At 31.1% G+C, this 23,082-nt stretch overlaps 2 protein-coding genes across 3 annotated transcripts; one reads left to right on the top strand and one right to left on the bottom strand.

Annotated features, from left to right (window-relative positions):
* Window positions 1-31: 31 nt before the first annotated feature.
* Window positions 32-9,445, bottom strand: LOC130636433 (cyclic GMP-AMP synthase-like). Of its 2 annotated transcripts, none has more exons than XM_057446158.1 (7): window positions 9,181-9,445; window positions 6,466-6,564; window positions 5,708-5,806; window positions 4,530-4,737; window positions 3,968-4,048; window positions 2,619-3,188; window positions 32-2,431 (listed from the first exon to the last, which is right to left on the bottom strand). In XM_057446158.1, the coding sequence occupies exons 2-7, from the start codon at window positions 6,535-6,537 to the stop codon at window positions 1,974-1,976; spliced, it is 1,488 nt and encodes a 495-aa protein (XP_057302141.1). In that variant the 5' UTR covers window positions 6,538-6,564; window positions 9,181-9,445; the 3' UTR covers window positions 32-1,973. The 2 variants fall into 2 exon arrangements, with proteins under 2 accessions (XP_057302141.1, XP_057302140.1); XM_057446157.1 differs by having other exon boundaries at window positions 6,466-6,550.
* Window positions 9,446-19,652: 10,207 nt separating this feature from the next.
* On the top strand, window positions 19,653-23,079 carry LOC130636437 (39S ribosomal protein L41-A, mitochondrial-like). Its single transcript, XM_057446162.1, has 4 exons — window positions 19,653-19,800; window positions 20,849-20,887; window positions 22,299-22,363; window positions 22,620-23,079. Exons 1-4 carry the CDS (start codon window positions 19,722-19,724, stop codon window positions 22,737-22,739), a joined length of 303 nt encoding a protein of 100 aa, XP_057302145.1. The 5' UTR covers window positions 19,653-19,721; the 3' UTR covers window positions 22,740-23,079.
* The last annotated feature ends 3 nt before the right edge of the window (window positions 23,080-23,082 follow it).

Here is a 23,082-nt window from a genome sequence, read left to right as displayed (position 1 = left end):
TTCTTCCTGTGAAGCAAGAATAATTTAGAAGTCACTAGCATGGTCAAGAAAATATTCTATTGAAGATTGTTACAATTTGAATAGGAACATTTGTATTTAGAATTTACTATTATCTACAAAAAGCAGGATAATTTTTTTACAGGAAATTCAAAAATCGTTTTCTTAAATTGCTAATAAATTAAAAACATAAATCCAACAAAAACTATGAAAATTAAAAACACACATTACAATGAATTATAGATTTAAGTGGCAAAATCATTATCTCTCTGGAATAACAAAATTAATAATTTTTAAAAATATTGTTATCTATAGAAGGTACATTTACACAATAACTTCATTGTATTTGTAATCTAGAGTTTACATTATATATCAAATAAAAGCACTGGAGTTTGAAAAGAGGAGAAAATCTTACCTTAATCAATCAAGTTTGAACTGTAAAAAATGTACCATTGAAAATCTTTTATTGTACAAGTAACTCTAACGTTATATGGACAGCTTCTTACATATCAAACAACAATAAAGCAAAGTTTGCTCATAATTTTTTTTTTAAATCCAGTTGTTTGCAAAAATTTTTAGGGATGATGCGTATGCTTGTTTCTCAAAAGCTGAGTTGGACAAAATACCAAAAAAAACCGTTGTGGTAGAGTATTTGAACAATAAACTGATAAACTTTTAACAAACGAAAATTATTAGAATGTCATATACAGATACTCATTTTTCAATTACATAAATGTCCTGTTTTGTGTAAAGAGCATAAAAAGCATATCAAGACTTATTTAATAATGCCTAAAAACAATTTTAGGGGTAATAAAATGATAAAATCGTAAAAATTTACATAACCAAATTCTGCACCTTATTGCTGCCTTTTTTCAAAAAAATGTAATTGTTAGACCCATATTAAGTATTGAGTTTATAATTTGTTTTTAACATAGGCAAGTGTTAAAATGCTTTTGGACAAGATTTGATAATAAAAAAACTAGAAGTGAAGATTTACAAAGAAAAATATCTCAATTTTATTATGAAATTATCACATTTTCGCTCTACATAGGATATACAGTACTGCTCCAATTACCTGTATTTTCATATAAAATAATTCTAAAAAAATAGTTATTTGTCTCTTTTTGTTTTGGGATCACAAACTGACATAACGTAACAATTTTGTAACTACAAAGTACCTTTAGTTTTGTATCCTGGAAATAAAAAAATATGCCAATTTGTTAGGAAAGTTCCTAAAGACATCATATTCAAAGCAAAATACATAACTCTTAAAAAGAAGGAGTTTAGAGCATTTTTTATCAATTTCAAAATTCTGCGCTTGTTTATCAATTTATTGTTCCTGAAACAAATGATAATAACTTGTCAATATTTGCTGTTATGAAACAGAGATTTCATAGTTGGGAACTTCTGACTATAACGCTACGTCTAAAACTTATTTTTCATAAACATTTTCTGATAATTTTAAAACAACTGATACCAATGTCCAGAAATCATCAAAATATGGTCTGATATTCATGAACCTTTCCATATCCAAGAATAGAGAGAACTCAAAAAAGCTTAATTTAAAGAAAATAAAAAAATTTAAAGAAAAAAAAAATTGAAAGAAAAGAAAAGAAAGGAAAAAAAGGAAGGATCAAATTGTTTAGTTACCAGAACGTGCTTTAAACCTTACAGGTTTATAATAACCAAGTGGGATTGTAAATGGTTACTTTTCAAGATGAAATATCATTTCACACAATGACCTAAAAAATGGAGGTTTAATTATTTAAAACAAGAAATTAAATATGACAAACAAGACTAATTTTTAATGTTGATTGCTTAAAATATTGTTTATTTTAACTTTTCATACAATCAAGTTACGCCACACATATACTCTCGCACAATAGTGGAATGAAGATTGTATGTAGAATTTGAAGTGAAAATGGTTTAGAAAAATTTAAATATTCAATATCTACTTCTAAAGTAATATTAGTAAATTAAAAGTTAATTGCCTTGATAAACTTATTCTCACTTGTACGAAGAGTTTTTATGCGATCAATGATATTTGCTAACTGTGTCGGCTTCATTGTTGCAATCAAATTCATGGAAGGAATGAAATACTGTGGTAAATTTCGATTTGATAAATAGAACTCCAGGGCTCCTAGCATATCAAAAAGCCTTTCTGTAAGATCAATACTTTTCCAAGAAAGCTCAACAGGTAGCATATGAAATAAAACAGTTTTCAGATGATATGACGTCAGTGCCTTCAAAGTGGACTCTCTTTTACAAAGAGTTTTCATTATCCGCACAACTTGTCGTCGACATCCGTTATCTGTATCCAAACCTTTAAGTAAATCTTTCTCTTTCTTAGAAAACGAACATCGCCAAGAATTTTCCAACAAATTTCCAATCTCAGGCTCATTAATGGGTTTCGGGACGAAACGATCAACTTTACCTAAAGATCAAAGGAAAATCGGAATGTCTCACATTAGTTTGCTGTTTTACATTTGTCATATTATCATAAACTTACAACAACTTTTGATCTTTCAAGTCAATGACTCGAACACGTAGACTTAAAATCAAACATTGAAAATACTTTTTCTATGCTTGTAATAGAAAACTACTTTGAAATGTCAACAAACCTGATGCATCAACTTTAACCTCAACAGATGGGACTAAATCTACACTGTACCAAAAATTTCCCTTGTCGTCGTTTACATCCATTTGAACAGCAGGGCCATGAATTCTCAACTTGAACAACTTTTCATATTTCAGTTTGTTTATTGTTCGTTGTAAAACACTAAAGAACTCAGAGATCATTTTCTTTGGCATCAACATTCCCTCCTGATTGCCAAACGATGCAAAAAGTTTTGAAACCACACCCTCTTGCATGTGGAGGTTACAGTAACCTTCCCTATTAGGAATTGGTGAGGTTTCCAAGCCTTTACCATCAATAACAAACATCACATCAAATTCAAGCCCATCTTCAGTAATCTTAAGACCTTCGTATGATGAACCAGTGTATTCTAGCTTTTTGCACCATCCTTCTTCTTTCAATTCAACTTCAAGCATCTTCATGTAAATCTCGTGTTTCACCTTTGCCTTGTTAATTTCTTTTGTTGGTGTTTTAGCAAACTTGTCATAAAACTTAAGTAGTTGCTTTCTCACATTCTCATTTGCATACCAAGATTGACTTTCAGGAATTTGTATATCTTAAATGAAAGCTTAACATGTAAATGTGGTCAGAAGATATGCAAGTGATTAATTTCAATCCATTTTTAAAAAAGAGCTGAATTTAGTTCTACTTAAAAATTTTTCTTAACCTCTTAAGGCTACTGTAAAGAAAAAGAGCATAATTCTTATAATTCGCTTTTTAAAAAAACAAAAAAAAACAGGTCATTTTACATTTTATCATTCTTAAATCATTCAAAATGTATTAAATAACCTTTTCAAAGATATAAAAATTATTTTGTTTTTTTTTATTAAAAAAGATTAAAAAGAGTTAGAAAAACACATACATGCTTCACCAAAACAACATTATTTACAAAACTACTTTGTACCCAGTTCTAATCTCATATCATTTAGAATCATGATACATGGGTGTAACAAGGTTTTTTTGTTTATGTTATGTTACTTTTTTTACAAAGGGTGTTTCTTTACTTCAAACTTTGACTTCATGATGTAATATTGGGAGCATAATTCAACTAGCCACTAAACAAATTTTTTTGTAAATAACTAACATTTCAGAAAGTGAAAGATCAGTGGACAAAAATCGAAATTATTTAAATGTATGATCATTATCCTTAAAAAATCACATTTGAAGCTGACAAAATGAAAAAATAGTTTTCCCTTCAAAGAAATTGGCATTTCTTTGACAAAATTCAGAAAAAATTTTTTGTTTTGTTTTTTAAATACATTTCGTTTACAGTAGATTTAAATAATAAATAATTTTGATGTTATACAGACAATAACAAATAAATCAATGCTTTACCAGGCTTTTTAATTAGTGCATCCACTTTGGATGCACTCACGATTGCAGGGTTTTCTTCAACTTTAGCCTCAACCTTATTGTCTAGTAAAATAGAAACAGAAAATAAAATAAACAGGTGTTCAAATAAGCTATGTAAAATCTAAGAAGTATTTTTACAGCGCAAAGGAAAAAAACTCTTGAATGCATTTTATATTTTCTTATATTCTTGTTAACGTATTTTAAGAAGCCTTGGTGTGAGAAATATATTAGAACCTAAAAAATGAAAAAATACTCATAATCAGCATTGTTCTTTTCTTGCAACACAGATTGGAAACTAGAAGAGAGGGTTTGGAAGGAAAACTATGAGTTGCTTAATACTAGCCAAGATTAAGCTTTCCAATTGGTAGTATACGTCACTGTTCTTTAATTGCATCAGGCTTAATTTTTGCAAAATAAATAATTATGATCATCAAAAGTGTTTTTTTCAAGTTCAAGTTTTCCCTCTAAAATGCTTGCTAGTAGTGGTTATTACATATAAAATAAAAATATTAAATAAAAATATTGAACAAATTTCAAATCCTACCAGGTTTACAATCAACTGATTCCTCCTTTTCTTGAGTATCTAGATTTAATGCTTCAACATCTGAAATAACTTTAGCCACCTCCACATCATCCAAGTTCGTTCTGAGTTCTGCTTCATTTGGAACAACAAGATCTTTTTCTTGTTGTTCTTCTTCTTCTTGAACATTTAAAGGATTTGTTTGAGGTTTTGGTTCGACATCTTTAGCTTTCTAAAATGACAATTAAATTCAGTTTTTGTTTTGTTGCAAGAGTGTAGCACAATTCAATTAGAACAGAGGTCTTTGTGTTCGGCTTCTTTTATTTTCCAACTTCAAAAACTGGAACTTAAAAAAGAAGTCTTATTTATATATGTAATATAAAGTTACAATTAACGAGTCTTTCAGTTTTTTGATAAAGTTTATTTATTTAATTAATTGCAAAAATTCTCAGATTTATTTATCATTAATAATTTCGATGTCATTTACAAAATGCTGATATTTTCTACTATTTTAATTTTAGGTCTGAAAAAATGTATTTTTATATATTTACCTGTAGGCAAGGCTGCCTATTGCTACGGTTTCATGAGAAAACTTGTGTGTGCTGTGCATGTGTAATATAAAATATTATTCACTAAACATTTTGGTCAAATATGTACATATTTGTTAATGCCGTGGAAAGATTACCTCAGAAAATATAAAGAGGGAATTTTGATGAAATCAGCAACGCAAATACAAAAATTTCTTTAGTAGTGCTTGAAATACTGGTCAAAGTAATGTGTACCCTATACATCATTTTAATCAGTGTTTCAGGCTCTACATGCTCTTTGTTGTTTTAACAAATAGTTTAACAAACACTCAAGGAACTTTTTAAATGTAAAAGTTCTTGATTCTAATAGAGGTTAACTCAGCTGTAAAAAATTGATTACACACGCAGATGACGTCAGTTCTCCATTTTATTTATTTCCCATTTTCATTATCTTAAGACTAAAATTACATGCTCATTTTTATTAAAATATCAGATTTATCCACTGTTTGTAAGACCTTACGGCAAGCAGTTGAATCTTGTTATTCAACAAATGGACATGCAATGTGTGCTTTATATACTAATCTTTAAGTTAAACTGCGAAACATATCAGAAATCTCAAAAACTGTTGCCTACTTTATTTCAGTTCTGTTGACAGAATATTAAAAGTTAACAAACCTCAAGGAAATATTCTTCGATATGTTTAAAACAGTGGGTTAGTTTTGTGCGTGGAACCCAGCTTTCTTTCCATCTGATTTTATAATGCACTTCTTCACCCTATGCAAGAAGATTTATGAAAACTACTATTGTTCTAGTTCACCGTATTATATTTCTCTGTTCCATACTACAAAAGAAATTCTTTAGTGGTATGAAAAAATGTTTTGTCATTCCAGGCCTTGTTATTTTTAAAAGGTGATTCAGTTACAGGCAATAATGCAGCAGGTGTTATATTTGCTGTCTAATTGTTAATTTTCTCGGAATTTGTACAATGATTGTTATTCCTGTTATTGTTATTCTTTTTGCGTAAAAAAGAAAGGAAACACCTGCAGCACATTCCAGATATTGTATACAAAAAGGCTTATTGGTTACACACACAAAATAAAATATAATTGAAGTTAACAACTGCATGAAAAAAAAGAGATAAAAAATAAGCAAAAAACAACTGGGTGTTCTAGCAATTTGCTGTGGACAGGTAGCGAAATAGCTGAAAAAATATGACAGAGATCTTATTTATTCAAAAATAAAATCATGTAGGAATTATGCTGATTTTACAAAGATTCAGTGTTCAAAATGTTGGTTCAATTAGGATTTCCTCCTTCCATGGCTTTACTTTCATTTTGTTTTCTTGTCTCATAACATCACATTGTAGTTTATTTTTATTCCTTAAAAAAAACAAAAAAAAATAATAAACATAATAAATTAAATAAAATAGTTACAAATTTCTTTTGGTCCACAATTCTCTCAATTGCATCTGCTTCAACCATAGTGACCTCTGCACCATCAGTCATCTCATCCAATAAGCTAAATACATAGATCTACATATTTTCAAAAATTTGAACAATATTACAAACTCATAGTAAAAAATTTTACATTATGACTTTAATTTAACTAATTTTTCAAGATCATACACGCATAACATGGTCATAATAATTAAGGTGACCCAAAGTATTACGAAATGTCTAGAAATTTTGAAAAGGGTTAAACATTAATAAATGTCACAAGAAAGGATTTCCCCCACTATTTCTTACGTTGTAAATAATAATTTTTGTCAGGCAACTTATGGTACGATTACATAATGTTTATGTAGAACATAAATTTATCGTTACTGCATCTTGAGTTTATTACAATGTTGTGAAACATGATACATTTCTTTTCATGGGCTTCAAGTGCTACGTAATTGCCAAAAACACACTTTTCTAACATTTTCTGAGTGTTTCTCACAATAAGCGCTAATAATATGATAAAATTGCATATCAGATCTCACCCTAATCAAAAAAAAAAAAAAATTTAAATTGTGATTTCAAAATGGCTGTACCCCTATAAAATCATTTGTTTGTTTCCAGTTTTTATTTATCCTGTAATTTCTTTACTTTTATTAATTATTTTATTCTTTAAGATTTTTTTTAAATAGGACTGTGTCTGTACAGTCAATTTATAAAATATTGTCATAAATGTTTCAGCATTTGTTCTTGAGCATAGTTTGAAAATTTTACAGTGTAAAGGACATTAGAACATTAAAATTAAATTTCCCGAAAGTATATAAAATTTACATTTTTACAAAAAAGTACTGTGTCAACAAAGTTAGGAATTTCCCTAAATACCAAAAAATTCCCTGATCTTTTCTAGAATTTTCTCTAAAAATAAATTTAATATAAACCCTCCCTGAAAATTCCCAGAATAACAAATCTTATCAATGTTCAAATTCTCCTTTCTTTTGTATATGCTATTTATGTTCATTTGTACAAAAGCTATATTTTAAAATAGGAATGCATAATATATATTTTTGCTTAAAATACTTTGTACATGTGTAATAATACAAAAAGATTATTATTATTTATATTATATTATCTTTCTTAGAAATTCTATTTGACAGCACATAGTATAACTTTATAAATTTAAAATGCACAACAAAATGATTTTTTGACATGAAATATAATCGTGTTATGTTATAAATTTTTATTTCAAAAACAAAAAATTATATTAGTCAAATTATTATCCTCTATACTGACTCTATCTTGAACGAACTCCGCAATTTTATGCCAAACTTCTTAATGTCTTTGCTTTGAACTTTGCTTTTTTCCCTCAAAAACTTAAATATGAACAACTGTAACTGGTAGGTTTACCCGCGCTCAAAACAAATCAAAAAATTAAAATTTTGTGCCATAAAACAGTTTAAACTAAAGAAAACAAAATAAAATATATCAATATTATAATACCTGTATACATCTGTCACACAAAATGGTACTGCAAGTAGCGAGACGCACACAATAATATGGTACAAAAAGGACGAACAAACCTGTGGATTTTTCTACAGGTTACCGGCTAGTATATTTAAATCTCATTAACCAGACTGTAAATTGTGTAAGTCTTCGCTTTCTTATCTTAATTTTTAAAATTTTGCAGGAATAAAATTTAAACTTTCGTGGTTGAACAACATGTTTTGTGAAATAACATTTTGCAGAAAATAAGTTAAATTACCACAAAATGTTTTTTTAGGAAGATGTTTCTCACAAAAAATGCTTCTTTTCTTAAATGTATGCATTTATTTATCCATAACAACCTGAATAAAACTTTAACACTGTATACTGTAATGATTCAATTAAGCGTCCAGCATTTTTTAAGCGCCCAGCATTTTTTAAGCGTCTCCCTTCAATAAGTGCCCAGGTAATTTCCTCAAAGTTCAATAAGCACCCAGCATTTATTAAGCGCTCCCTCGAATAATCGAAAACTACCTTGAGAAACTGGGCACTTATTTGAAAATTTTTACTTTCTTATATTGAGAACCTTACAAAGGACTAATTTTTTTGTTACATATTTTGTTCCATTTTATTTTTCAGAATTGAACATTACCGTTGTCTTTAATTTGTATATACAAGATTAGGAAAAATTTATAAGCGCCCAGCATTTTTTAAGCGCCCCCCTCCCTCGATTAAGCTCCCATGTAAAAAATTCAAAAATTTAATAGGAGCCCAAGCCGTTTTTTCGGATCATTACGGTATATACTTATTTAATTAAAGAACGTGCCAAGAATTTGCGCTTCCCTCCCAGGAAAGAATTTGGAGGAAAAATTTTAATTGTTAATTGATGAATTAGATGGGAAGTTAGTAAAACCATAGATAAATTCTGTTATTTGTTCCTGCCACTTAAATGCCAGAGTCAAAGAGCTTACTGCTGAAAAATAAACAAATAAACACTGGAATCCATCTATTACACCACACTTATAACTTCAAGGTTAAATAGTTCTGAAACAGGTGGAAATAACTGACATTATCTCAGGAGGAGATGCTGGACCGCATCATCATCATCATTATCATCATCATTCTCGGCTTAACGTCCGTTTTCCATGCTAACATGGGTTGGACAATTTTGTACCTTAATATAAATAGATAAGTTTTAGATAAATATTAGTGAGAATAAAATAATTTTCTTACTTTTTTCGGTGTTTCGTCGACCCGTATCTTGCTTTACTATAAACTTCCACAGCCCAAAACGTGTACAATCGTTGCGAAGAAGAGGGAAATTCCTCAAGAGGCTTGGGGAATAGGGAAGAACAAAATTCATGGAAATAACCCGAAAACGAAACAAATAAACTTTGCGCTCCACCATTTCAAGTTGAGGAGACAGACATAATCCGTATATAGCCTCGACGGCAGAGGGACTCGCGATAATCCACTATGGTCCACTTTGCTCTACTTTTCTTTACTTTTCTTGATATCATAGCCCTAAAGTACGCCTTCTTTCTGCCTGTCTGCCTGGTGGAGCTTTTTGTTGCTGGAATCACGTCGTCCATATTTAAAGTAGCACAGAAAATGACCAATAGACTTTTTAGTCTCATATTTTAGTCTCACCCAAATTTTTTAACAGCATTCATTTTAAACCAGTTTTAGTAGAATTCACATGGCTTTAATTATTTGCTAGTAAAAATGTTTTAAGAAAGCTAGCTATAGCTAGCTATAAAATGTTGGTGTAGCTAGCTACCATTTTTGCTTTTTTGCTATTTTCAAGCCATAGCTTAGGTAGCTATGGTAACTAATCAAAATATGCAAACCACTAGCTATCCACATTGCATGCTCCCCTGTGATTGCCAAGATAAAAATGTATATTTTATAGCAATTTGGTAAGGCGGACGTCACAAATATCTGGAGAGTCATATTTGAGCACCAGTCGGTCGACAAAAGATAAATTAAAAATTCGAAAAATTGTATCCAACCATCCAGCCATTAACGCGTGCTTTTAAACCGCCAATATTTAATGATAACTTTGGCACCTCGCTTAAATAGTGTTTCTGTGTGCCATTTTTAACTAGTTCTCAGAACCCTTTTCGCATTTTAAAGCTAAGCACAACAATAATGGTGGGTAATGACTGTGGGGAGACAACAAGCATATAATATTTTTGTCGTTTTAGTTTTTTAGACTCAGTATATCAAAAATTTCGATCAAAAATTATCGGGTGACTCTAACACCAAATAATTGTGACGTCCGCCTAAGTGGATTCTTGTCTGGTGATAAAGAACTTGGACTGAAATGAGCATGAATCTAACCAGCGATCTTTGCCACCATTGTTCTGTCAACTGAACTATTGGTCCGATATAGTGAGGGGGTTAAATGAAAACATGGGCTACCCCAATTGGGGGATAGTGTGGTTTTTTTTTACATAACAGATATTTTATGCCCTCCTTTGCTGCTGACTTACAATTTTGCAAGTTTAAAACATCCTATTAGATTTGGTCTGGATTGTTTCTGTTAATAATAATTTTCAATTATAAATAACCTCAAAAAGAAGGCTTTCCCCTTCAAGGTTCTTGTGTCAAATCTTTTTATGATTATGCTTTCTTGGTCAACAACCAAATGCAGTACAGTCCAGATGTAAGCGTACGCGTACGCTCAACTTGCAAAAATAATTGCTTTCATTAAAAAAAACAATAGGATAGCGAGTTCCTTTCAAAGTGCACGAAAATAATTGCTTCGTGTTAAAAACAAAAGCATAGCAAGAAACATTGTTTATAAACAATACTCTGCGCGAGAAAAAATTAAACGCGAAGGCCATTGAATTTTTATTTTTTTTAACAACGAAACTAATTATAGTAACGCGATTTTAATCTCGATATATTTAAAAAACACAAGCTCTTTTAAAAAACAACAAATCCAATGATCTAAATATTTAAAAAAAAAATGCTACTTTAAAACTTTTAGTAATATTTCTTTATCGCCGAAACATATTTTTTAACATGCGAAAGTTTTAAAAGTTGGTTTTATAAAAAGCAACTTTTAGTAACGCAAACTGAAAAACCCTAAGTTCGGGACTTTTCGAAAACAAATTAAATTTTAATACCGAAGAAAGAAAAATCTAAAAATATAACTTTTGACGTTCAGGAAAGATCAAAACACTCATTGTGTGAACATTTTGTTTTAAATTTTAATACCGAAGAAATAGTCTAAAAATATAACTTTCAACGCACATAAAAGGAGAAAACGCTCGTTGTGGGAACATTTTGTTCTGGTAAGAATAAAAGGATAAAATATGTGTTTTTTCTAAAAAATAAATCTTGAAAAAAGAGTTAGTACAAACTTAAAAAATATTAATAAAAAAAGAGCTATAAAATTACATGAAGTCACTGTTATTTAGTTTCGGTCGTCGCAAATACTCATTCATAGCATTAACTGCGCCTGCCCAAGTCGATTTTGGTTCGTTTTTGAAACATCAAAATACCGAAAAACAATCTACTTAATATACTCAACTTTTTCCCTGTCTAAAGGTTCTTTTTGAACTTGTTTACCGTTCCCCATTTTGTTCATACCAAAAACGTTTTTTCCCTTTCTCTCCTCTACGGTGAAAATCTTTTTCATTAGTCTTGTCGCAAAATTTCCTATTTTGTCACCACATTGATTGCGCGCATACAAGATGACGTCGTCGGTCAAATATGAGTTGGAAGGAATGTGATTGAAACTGTGCTGTGGAGGAATAGAAAATGGCTGGTGTGGTGGAGAAAATGGCTGGTGCAGTGGAGAAAATGGTTGGTGTGGCGGAGAAAACAGTCCATGCTGTGGATAAGGTGAAATGTATGGCGGCATATTCAAATGATGGTTTGAGATAAACGGAGGTGGTGGTTGATGAATTGAAAAGGTTGGTGCAATTTGCTGTCTAGGTGTTGTTGCAGGTGGCAAAATTAGTGGCGAAACTGGTTTAGGTGACGAATCTTACATGATGGACACGAATTATTTTCCGGTGTTTCGTTTAAAATTTGTTCGCGAAGTCTGAGGACTTCTCCGGAACCAGCGGCAAAATTTATGACAGCAGCCTGAAAGAATAATATTAGATGTTGCAAGATGCAAGATTTTTCTCTAAATCTTTTAGTTAATTTAAAAAGTTATTATTTAATATACGCACTGCTTCTTTTTGGACAGATACTTTCGTTTTTTTAATGTTGCCTTCTTGTTGTGTTTGTTGCTGTTTCTGTTGATTTTGTATTATTGTTGTTGTTGTTGCGCCATGTTGTTTTTCTTGTTTCTGTGTTCTTGTTTCTTTTAAAAAGCGATCTAAAAAAACATTTCTATCACCGCTCTTCGTTTTAAATCTTTTAAAATGCGATCTAAAAAACATTTCTATCGCCGCTATTCGTTTTTAAACTTTTAAAATGCAATCTAAAAAAACATTTCTATTGCCGTTTTTCGTTTTTAAACTTCTAAAATGCGATCTAAAAAACATTTCTATCACCGCTTTTCGTTTTTAAACTTTTAAAATGCGATCTAAAAAAGCTTTTCTATCAAAATTAAAATTTCAATCTTTCTTAAAATATAATAATTTCTATCGCTTAAAAGCTTTATTTAACCCGCGCAACCAACAATGCCTTCTCGCTAGTTTATTTAGTTACCACACAAAACTTTTGTTTAAAAAAAATATTAAACAATGACTCTTCATGTCACATTGATATAGTTGATAACATTTGCAATTATGCTATTGGGAATAGTTATGTTAACACTATTTAACAATAGGCAGTTATAATAAGCTATTTTTTCTTCAATAATCTTTTGTTTATTACGCGCAAGTTAATGACTTAAAGACTCGCAAAATAATTAATAAGAACAAAAGACAAACAACTACCGCCTCCGAGAAAAAGGTGTGAAACTTGAGCGTACGCGTACGCTTACATCTGGACTGTACTGTAACATAAAATCGAGGTTAGATATTACTTTTAAATATAAAATAACTTGTGACAAAGAGGGTTCCCCCAGAAAGGTTCTAATGTCAAATTTCACTGGAATGATTTTATAAGAGTTTTACTGTAAATGTACATCACACCACAAAGAGGGTGCCGATAAGCCGCAAAAGCCCGCATGTAGAATTAATTGGCGAATGTCCTCCGAAACCGCCTCCACTTTCCCAAACTCACCCAGAGCATTCCCGAAATGCAATTCCTCGTAACATATAGTACTGGAAAAAGGTTGTTTGCTATATCGAGCGCGCAACATGCGTGGACTCCCTCGATACGCGATGTACCGTGTTTATAATAATAAGAAACAGTTAAAATAAATTGTCGCTATCTATCGAGAATCTAGTATTGTTACAAAATCCGTCCCGATGTGTCGCGATGGTGGTGATAATAAGAATAAAGAGAAAGCTTTTTTAATGAGAATAGAGAGAAAGTTTTTTTTATTTCAAACACATCTCTGCTTTATCTTTTTTTTATTTAAATAGGTGTATATTATAAGAAAATTTTAAACTTTCGTATTTATTAAAGTAATTCTAGCGCATTACTTTTTCAATGTTTTTTTTCTAACGCTACTTTCATTCTTAAACTTTGAAAATGTGGTCTAAAAAAGCTTTTCTATCAAAATTAAAATTTCAATCTTTCTTAAAATATAATAATTTCTATCGCTTAAGCTTTATTTAACCTGCGCAACCAACAATGCCTTCTCGCTAGTTTATTTAGTTACCACACAAAACTTTTGTTTAAAAAAAATATTAAACAATGACTCTTCATGTCACATTGATATAGTTGATAACATTTGCAATTATGCTATTGGGAATAGTTATGTTAACACTATTTAACAATAGTCACGCGCAGTTATAATAAGCTATTTTTTCTTCGATAATCTTTTGTTTATTACGCGCAAGTTAATGACTTACAAGACTCGCAAGATAATTAATAAGAACAAAAGACAAACAACTACCGCCTCCGAGAAAAAGGTGTGAAACTTGAGCGTACGCGTACGCTTACATCTGGACTGTACTGTAACATAAAATCGAGGTTAGATATTACTTTTAAATATAAAATAACTTGTGACAAAGAGGGTTCCCCCAGAAAGGTTCTAATGTCAAATTTCACTGAAATGATTTTATAAGAGTTTTACTGTAAATGTACATCACACCACAAAGAGGGTGCCGATAAGCCGCAAAAGCCCGCATGTAGAATTAATTGGCGAATGTCCTCCGAAACCGCCTCCACTTTCCCAAACTCACCCAGAGCATTCCCGAAATGCAATTCCTCGTAACATATAGTACTGGAAAAAGGTTGTTTGCTATATCGAGCGCGCAACATGCGTGGACTCCCTCGATACGCGATGTACCGTGTTTATAATAATAAGAAACAGTTAAAATAAATTGTCGCTATCTATCGAGAATCTAGTATTGTTACAAAATCCGTCTCGATGTGTCGCGATGGTGGTGATAATGAGAATAAAGAGAAAGCTTTTTTAATGAGAATAGAGAGAAAGTTTTTTTTATTTCAAACACATCTCTGCTTTATCTTTTTTTTTATTTAAATAGGTGTATATTATAAGAAAATTTTAAACTTTCGTATTTATTAAAGTAATTCTAGCGCATTACTTTTTCAATGTTTTTTTTCTAACGCTACTTTCATCCTTAAACTTTGAAAATGTGGTCTCTAACGAAGCTTTTTATGTCGCCGCTTTTCGTTCTTGAACTTTTAAAACGCGATCTAAAACAGCATTTCTATGCTTTTTGTTCTTAAACTTTTAAAATTTGATCTAAAAAAGCATTTCTATTATCGCTTTTCCTTTATAAAAACTTTTAAAATTCGATCTAAAAAAACATTTCTATCGCCACATTTCGTTCTTAAGCTTTTAAAATGCGATCTTAAAAAACATTTCTATCGCTGGATTTCTTTTATAAACTTTTTAACTTCGATCTAAAAAAGCATTTCTATCACCGCATTTTGTTCTTAAACTTTTAAAATGCGATCTAAAAAAACTTTTCTATCGCTGTTCTTTGTTCGTAAATTTTTAAAATGCGATCTAACAAAGCTTTTCTATCGCCGTTCTTAGTTCTTAAATTTTTAAAATGTGATCTAAAAAAGAAAGATTAACGCTAGCTGTATACCCTAGATTGTTATGCATAAGTTAAAAAAATATAACACAAATGAAGTAAACATCCGCGATCATTGTCCAATACACTCTTATTTTTAAAATATATAGTTCTGTTATGAAAAAGTGTTAATGGCCTCGATAGCTTCGAGAATGACATCGAGGTGGATGCATCGCGAAGCTCTCTCGATACAATTTGAAAGTAAAAAAACGTCTATCGCGGGTCGAGAATACCATCCCGATACGAGAAGCGCGATGTTAAACCACCTTTTTCCAGTACTGTGCCATGCGGACGACAGTTGGAAGAACGCGCTTGAAGAGAAAGGAGTTAATAAAGTTTATTAATTTATTTATCAAGTAAATCTTATCAAAAACCATCAAAAACAGTTAAAGGGTTTTGCTACCACATAGTAGATTTATTTTGTTATTTATAGTTTTTGAATCATTTGTGGTGAATCTTTGAGTTTTTTCCGGGCATTGTTTGGGTCTATGCAGAATTTTTCGGGCTAATGCTTGAATTTTTTTAAAAATGCTAAAATCACCCGAGAACACCCACACTTTTTGTGGCGTATGCAGCTTATTGGCAGTTTTTATCATCATCATCATTCTCGGCTTAACGTCCATTTTCCATGCTAGCATGGGTTGGACAGGGTATATTAATGTCCCTCTTCCAATCTGATCTAGCCTGTGTTAGATCTAAACTCAATTGCTCTGTATCAAGTCTGTTTTTATAACCTTCTGCCAAGTATTTCTTGGTCTGCCTCTGGGCTTTGCCCCAGGAACTATCAAGTCTCTACACTTTTATACCCAATTATTCCCCTCCATTCTTTCCAAGTGCCCCAGCCAATTCAATCTTCTTATCTGGATAACATCTTTAATTCTACGGATACTTAGCCTGCTTCTTAGCTCATCTGAACTCTTTCTGTCTCTCATACTGGCTTTACACATTTATGAAAAACATTAGTATTTACCTTGCCCTTGTCAATACGCCACCCTGTTATGGCTTTTTTAAAGATCAAATACTTCTGTTGACCGAAAATTAGGAATAAAGTTAAATTCTAACTGCCCGCATGAGACCTGGAGTGATACAATTTCGCCATCCAAGGTACAATTTCGCCAGATGGTTTTATTTAATTGTAAGCTATTTGATCGTTTTAAACGGCCATTCCAGGTCTTTAAATATTGTAATTAGCCTAAACACAATTAATTCAAGCAATTTTTATGCTTTAGAATAATTTCTGGTAGATGGTGAAATTGTTTTACATTTGTTCTGTATGTATATGCCGAGTAAGTGCAGTGTAAAGGCTTCTCCGCTCTAAAAGCATGCTGGGATTTGTAGTTTTTCTTTTCCACAAGGTTATCTAAGGGACACTCAGGTATATTAGATATGAAACACATATATCCATCCATATCTTGTCAATCATTGATTTTTTTTAAAGCAATATAAGCAGAATAATTTTGTTAATATAAGTTCAAAAGATAAACATTCGATATTTTAAATATGAAACAGGGATACCGCGAAAAACCCTAATGGTAAAATTAGTGGGAGACATCCAGCAAGTCGGTCCATCTAAATGTAGAAGCGGCCCTGATCAAATACATAAGGTTCATGGCGGAGAGGGTGTTTCCTTTGCGCTAATTAAATCTTTTCCTTTGGTCATAACAAAAAGATCCGGAAAGGACAAGACATTCAAACTGGAAAACGGTCCCGGTGGTACTTGGTGGAATAAATTTAAAAAGAGGCATGTGAAAGATTTAACTGTGGGGAAGCCAGATAAGTTGGATCGGGGGTGTGCTGGAATGGCAAGCCAGAATATTTAGCAAAAATAAAATCCTTCCTTGAAACCACCAACCTAATTAACAGACCTGCTAACATTTTTAATGTGGATAAGTCCGTCCTGAACATGGAGCTTAGAAAAGGCAAAGTTGTTATTCGAAAGGAGTCTAAGCATGCATTCTCACAAGCAAAAGGAAGTTGTGACCATGTCACTGTTCAATGGTGTGTGTCAGCTAGTGGTTAAGTCATGATTATTTTTGAAAAATCTTACCCCAGTGTCATTTATGCAGAAAAGGCGAATTATTTATCGCTTGGTTCTAAATGCTTTTTGTTTCAAAGACAAAGCATTTGGGAAAACGTGTTCTCATTGTCGATGGACATGGATCGACCTTATGCTTAATGTCATGGATACTGTAATAGTGATTTATCTTCATTAGTTGGTATGAATCAATCAATCAATTAACTGCAAAAATCAGATTTTCCAATACCTAAAAACAAGGTCAAAAAACAGTTTTATTATGCCAATTTTTAAAGTGCAAAAATGAATAAAAGATATTACAGAGTATCAATGTAAGTTACCTTAATATCAATTTTCAAGTTTCTTTGTGACAAGTCATGGGTAAAAATTTTGGTTTGCTAAATCGGATCTGCTGAAATGAGGCCTGGCGCAATTGTACCACCGTTGCATAGCAAATAGAATTTGAGGAATCACTGGTCATGGAAAAGATAAGAAGTATCTACTAACGAGAATTTGCCTTGCCTATCCAAACACTGTTTTTTATTGAAGATGGATGTATGGACCATCCTATATAGGATGGTTGCCACATGCATAAAGCAATTAGGAAATGCACTAACCATCTTTGTACAATATGATTAACTTAGCACAGTGGTTTGAATTAACAGATTGCAAGTCATTTCTTTTTAACATACACTACCGATCACAAGTAACTATGCACCAGTATTAAACTACTGGTATGAGTAACTTCTGCGAGTATGTTACAAGTATACTGCACATACGAGGATGCCAAAAATACTTGCACATTTTTAATATTGTACTTATGCAGAACTCACTAGGGTGCACGAAAAGCAAACAGTATAATTTACGCTATTCTTTTTTTTTAATTTCTTTTTGATTGAATTAGGACATTGTTGGGTTTTACACAATCTCCTTGTTTTATTTTTTAAAAAAGCACTATGATTTCTTAAGTTCAGGAAAACTCTGTTTTGACAGTTTTTAAATGAAATACAGTAATATAAGACTTATCACAGCCAGGTTTAATAGTTTTCAAAAGAAATCATGTGATGTTTAAACTTAGCTAACACCTGTTTTGACAGTTTTCAAATGATTTTATAAGGCTTGGCGCAGCCAGGTTAGAACAGTTTCACAAAGAAGTTCTGTGATTTTTAGGCCTACTTTTAAAAAGTTAGCACTGAGCTTATACGGTATACTTCAGTTTCACATGGGGATCCAGCATAATTGTTCTTACCACCAGGAAATTGGATTAGTTGAGGTGGCAAAATAACACTGGGTCTCAAATAATTTTTTTGTGGTCAGAATACTGGCCACATTTCTTATTGGTTAATTCTATTGTTCTTTGTTCACATGGTCAATATCAGAAAATTCTTTGTTTTGAGTGCAAATGGTCTCACTCACCCATACAAATATAATTATTCTTGTATTATTTAAAAGAGCAAGATGAGGAAACGAGTAAAAGTTGGCTGGGTCAACAACAACTTTGTACTCATTGATTGATTGTAATTCAGGGTTTGCTATGAGACGAATTTGAATTTTTGGGATTTGCTCTGACATGTTTGCGTCCAAGCTTTCGTTTGCGAGAAACTGAATATGATATCCTTGAAGAAAGCTTAGTTAACTATGGGCTACATGATTGTGTGTTTTAAGGGACTTGCAAGTTACATTATCACAGGTTTAAAAAAATTGAAATATGTAAATTTTTAAACATTTTTGTAAAAAAATGGATTTTTAGAGAATACAAAATTCAATTAAAACCTAAAATTCATTTGACCTTCCATTTCATTGAAGAACTCTGGTTACAACTTTTTTTAAATGACCGATATAAACTAACATTTTTCTGCCATCACGCCAGCCCAAGATTGTTTTATTCATTTTATTTTAAAAAGATGCATATAGACAAAAAAAAGAATTTTTAATTAGTACTGCCTACTAGATAATTTGGAATATTTTTTGGGGCATAGAGCTGTTTATTGACACATTTGACAAAAAAACTAATTTTAAAAAATTTTAAATAATAAAATACTTTGCTTGTTGTGTGATTTAATTTAATAACAAACAAAAACTTTTGTATCAACAACAATGCTAAAAAGTTTCTCTTTTAAATTACTGTATTAAAACTTTCATTATCTTATATGTAAAGGGTGTATTTTAAAGTGAATTGCAGCAATGGAGAGGATATGTTACATGTACTTGTATTATTTTGTTTCTACTTTATTGTTAACAGGAGAATTTAAAAGGAAAATATAATAATATATTTAATAGAGATGATTATGTTACATTGTTTTGAAGTTTTTCTAAACAATTACAAAAGAAATTTAGATTCAAACACTCTGCAATAATACTGAGAAAAGATTCCTGTCTTTCTGTTCTATCACTAAGGCTATGTCATTTCAATGAATTAAACATGCTTGAAAAAAATGGATTAAAACGACTTTCAAAGAAAAAATGTCTCCATGATTGTGTCAAACACAAAGGCTTTGTAATCATCCAGTAAATTGAACTCATTTAGGTCAGTACTATAGAGTTGTTTTTTAGCATGCTGACCTTAGCTTTGTATTAAATAGTATAGATACATATATAATGTGTTTGTTGTTTTGTAATTAGTCAAGTTCACAATGCAATTAAGTAAAATTTTATTTGGTGCCACTCGACGTGTCATGACCGGCAAGCATGGAAACAAAAATTTTTATAAAGGTAAAAGATTTTGTTACACTTATATTTCATCATGCATAATTTACAAATCTGAGAAAAGCATAAAATTTATAGAAGGGTATCAGAGCTTAAAAATTTACTTAGCAAGCCTTTTGAAATTCTTTTGCTCAGCAAGGTTTTTGAAAAAACTCTTTTCATTCTCAAAATCTTTCTTCCATTTTAAAACATTTATTTATTCTGCATAAATTATCAATATTTTTTTTATGTTAATTGTTAAACTTATAAGAGTTGCAGAAACAAAACGAAAGGCTATATAAAATTATATTTACTTTTTATTTCTATTTTGTTTCTCGTTCTGTAACCCTTAATAACAAGTCAAAAAATATGTTGGGACAACGTGGAATAATTTAAAGTTTTTAAACGTGAATATCTAAAGAACAGAAATAGCTTTTTTGCAATTTATAACGAATTACAAAATATTTTGGTATTTTGAGAAGCATAACATTAGGGTTCAAATTAGCAAATTGTGAATCAAAATGATGTCTTTGCGAATCATTTTACAGAAATAATAAAATTATGATTTCCTGTTTTTTTCATCAATTATTTGTATCACCTACATCTATATTGGTTGTTGTAATAAAGTAATCATTTAAGAAGTTTTTTTCTCCCCAGTCAGCAAATCCTTGCAAACTGACTTTGTATTACTAATTCAAACCTGTTACATGCAACTATTTTTTTTTCATATTAATAGCATTGCAAAAGTTATTTAAAGACAGAAAAAAATTAATAATTTTATTAAAAATTTATCAGAAAGTTGAAAAGAAAGTGCTCTGACGTAATTTGAACAAGTTTTTTAATATAGTTCTTTACGTCAATGGCTGAATATATGACCTCAATTTTATTATTACATTTTACCATTTTATGCTGAATTATAATTTGCTGGCATGTTAAAGCTTCTTAAATTTTTTTTAAAAAATATGAATAATTTAAAATATATTTAAACTGGTTATTTTTTTTATTTAAACTTTACCAGTAAAAAGGTATTTGTCTGTTGAAAACTGCTACTTTTGGTGTTTGTTTATGTTTTTAGGGCGAGGCGTAAGAAATCCAGGTTTTCATACAAAATGGGGTAAGTCTTTTTACCAGGAATTCTTTTTATTTCTGTTTGCTTTGTTGTAATTAACTATATTATCTTTAATATTCGGTGTCTGTCTGTCTGTGAGGCAATTTAAAATCTGTTGGTTTTGTAATTAAAAACACCATTATAATCACAATAATAATAAACAATCCCAGTCCAATTAAATTTAAATAAACTTCATGTTAACAGGAGGTAAGTATGCACAGAATAGTGATGCCAGAAATATGTATGACAGGCATTCCCCTGTGAGTTTTCTTCGGGCTAATTTTGAGCATGATGTCATAGTTAAGTCATCATCATCATTCATCATTCTCGGCTTAATGTCCGTTTTCTATGCTAGCATGGGTTGGACGGGGTATATTGATGACCCTCTTCCAATCTGATCTAGACTGTTTTAGATCTAAACTCAACTTCCTCCGTATCAAGTCTGTCCTTATAACCTCCTGCCAAGTCTTTCTCGGTCTGCCTCTGGGCTTTGCCCCAGGAACTATCAAGTCTCTACACTTTCTTACCCAATTATCCTCCTCCATTCTTTCCAAGTGCCCCAGCTAATTCAATCTTCTTATCTGGATAACATATTTAATTCTACGGAGACTTAGCCTGCTTCTTAGCTCATCTGAACTCTTTCTGTCTCTCAGACTGGCGTTACACATCCACCTAACCATTCTCATATCATTCCTTTCTAAACGGTCAAGATCTTCCTGCTTCACTGCCCATGTATCACTACCGTACAACATAACACTTCTTATACAGGCCTCATATAACCTACCTTTTACCTCAATTGACAGGACTCTGCTAGTCAACAAAGGAAGTAACTCTCTGAACTTTTTCCAAGCAGAACCTATCCTGCAAGTAACATTTCTTCCAACACCCCCTTCACTGCCCAACATATCACCTAAGTAACAGAAGTTCTCAACTATCTCTAACGAGCAACTGTTGTACATCATTAAAGCTGGAAATACTTCATTCTCTATAATCTCACCTTTGCAATGCTTGCATACAAACTGAATGTCAGCTCTTAACCTTCCACTAATACTACTGCACTTCTTATGTACCCAATGCTTGCAAGTCCCATGGACAACCTGTTCTGAACTCCATCGACAGCGCTTCTAAGACTAGAACAAACAACAAAGGACTAAGTACAGAACCCTGATGTACATGGTAAAAAAGATATTTATTTACCCCCCTTATTCAAGCCTCACATAAGTCCATCTTATTCTCTGCTATTTGATTAACTTTTTTTATGTTAATTTTGATTGATGAAGTCACTGGATTAATAAAAAGTTTGTGATCTATTTTAGAACTTTCCATTAAAAAAAGTTAAAATTAAATTTAAAAAATGCTTTATTTCATCACAAAGGTCAAATTTTTAAATTGAAATTTTTTACTTTTTCTTTGGTAGGTGGCTACAAAATTGTTCAGAAGAAAGTGCCTGAATTCATTGTACCTGATCTTTCTGGATTCGAGGTGAGAAGAATAAAATGCTCTTTCCTTTACTCTGTTTAGTTCTTGATGTGTCACTTTTAGACAATCAGTAGAAAGAAGTAAAAGTAGAATATGTTTTTTTTCTTTTCTTTGCACACTAATTTGTGGCTTTTTAACTGCAGTACCTGAATAGCAGGTCATCATGTTGGAATTTGGTCATCATGTGTGATGACTAAGTTTCAACATGTTGAAAAAGTAGCCGGGTTTCTGAATTTTTATGTATGCCTTTGTTGTTTAGATGAAACCCTATGTTTCTTATCGGACTCCACAAGTTAAGACACCTATAATGACAGCGGATCGTTTGGTTCAAGAAATCAAAAATAATATAGATATAATTAACTATAAAGAAATACCGTAAAACGGCATCAAAACAGAAGTGAAAAGTTATTGTGTGTTCAGTCCTCGCTAACATACTATAAACCATTTACAAAAAAGGCAATTTTAAAACATTTTTGTCACTTTATGCTGAAGTTATTGCTAATGTACATGTAACTGTGACAAATTATATTTGCTTGTTTTTGCAGTGTTTATATTTTTTTTAAATTTTCTAGCCAGTAATTATATGCAATTTATTATTTATGCAAGTGTTTCTAAACTATCAGGAAATATGATCATGAAAAGTTTGAATCATTAATCCTTTTTAACTTGTTAGTATTATTAGTATAAAAATATTTTATGAATATTTCAATGAAAATAAATCA

The sequence above is a fragment of the Hydractinia symbiolongicarpus genome, chromosome 3 (assembly GCF_029227915.1).
Source record: "Hydractinia symbiolongicarpus strain clone_291-10 chromosome 3, HSymV2.1, whole genome shotgun sequence".
Taxonomy (NCBI): Eukaryota; Metazoa; Cnidaria; class Hydrozoa; order Anthoathecata; family Hydractiniidae; genus Hydractinia; species Hydractinia symbiolongicarpus.
This window is presented reverse-complemented; position numbering and strand designations above follow the sequence as displayed.

Bases quoted from the DNA above. Each gene is read 5' to 3' on its own strand.
- LOC130636433 (XM_057446158.1), bottom strand. From the start codon at position 6,537: ATGACTGATGGTGCAGAGGTCACTATGGTTGAAGCAGATGCAATTGAG. The intron at 4,738-5,707 runs GTTTGTTAACTT...TTGTCATTTTAG, and splicing joins TCGAAGAATATTTCCTTGAG to AAAGCTAAAGATGTCGAACC. The intron at 3,189-3,967 runs GTAAAGCATTGA...CTTTCATTTAAG, and splicing joins TGCACTAATTAAAAAGCCTG to ATATACAAATTCCTGAAAGT.
- LOC130636437 (XM_057446162.1), top strand. From the start codon at position 19,722: ATGCAATTAAGTAAAATTTTATTTGGTGCCACTCGACGTGTCATGACC. The intron at 19,801-20,848 runs GTAAAAGATTTT...TTATGTTTTTAG, and splicing joins AAACAAAAATTTTTATAAAG to GGCGAGGCGTAAGAAATCCA. The intron at 22,364-22,619 runs GTGAGAAGAATA...TTTGTTGTTTAG, and splicing joins CTGATCTTTCTGGATTCGAG to ATGAAACCCTATGTTTCTTA.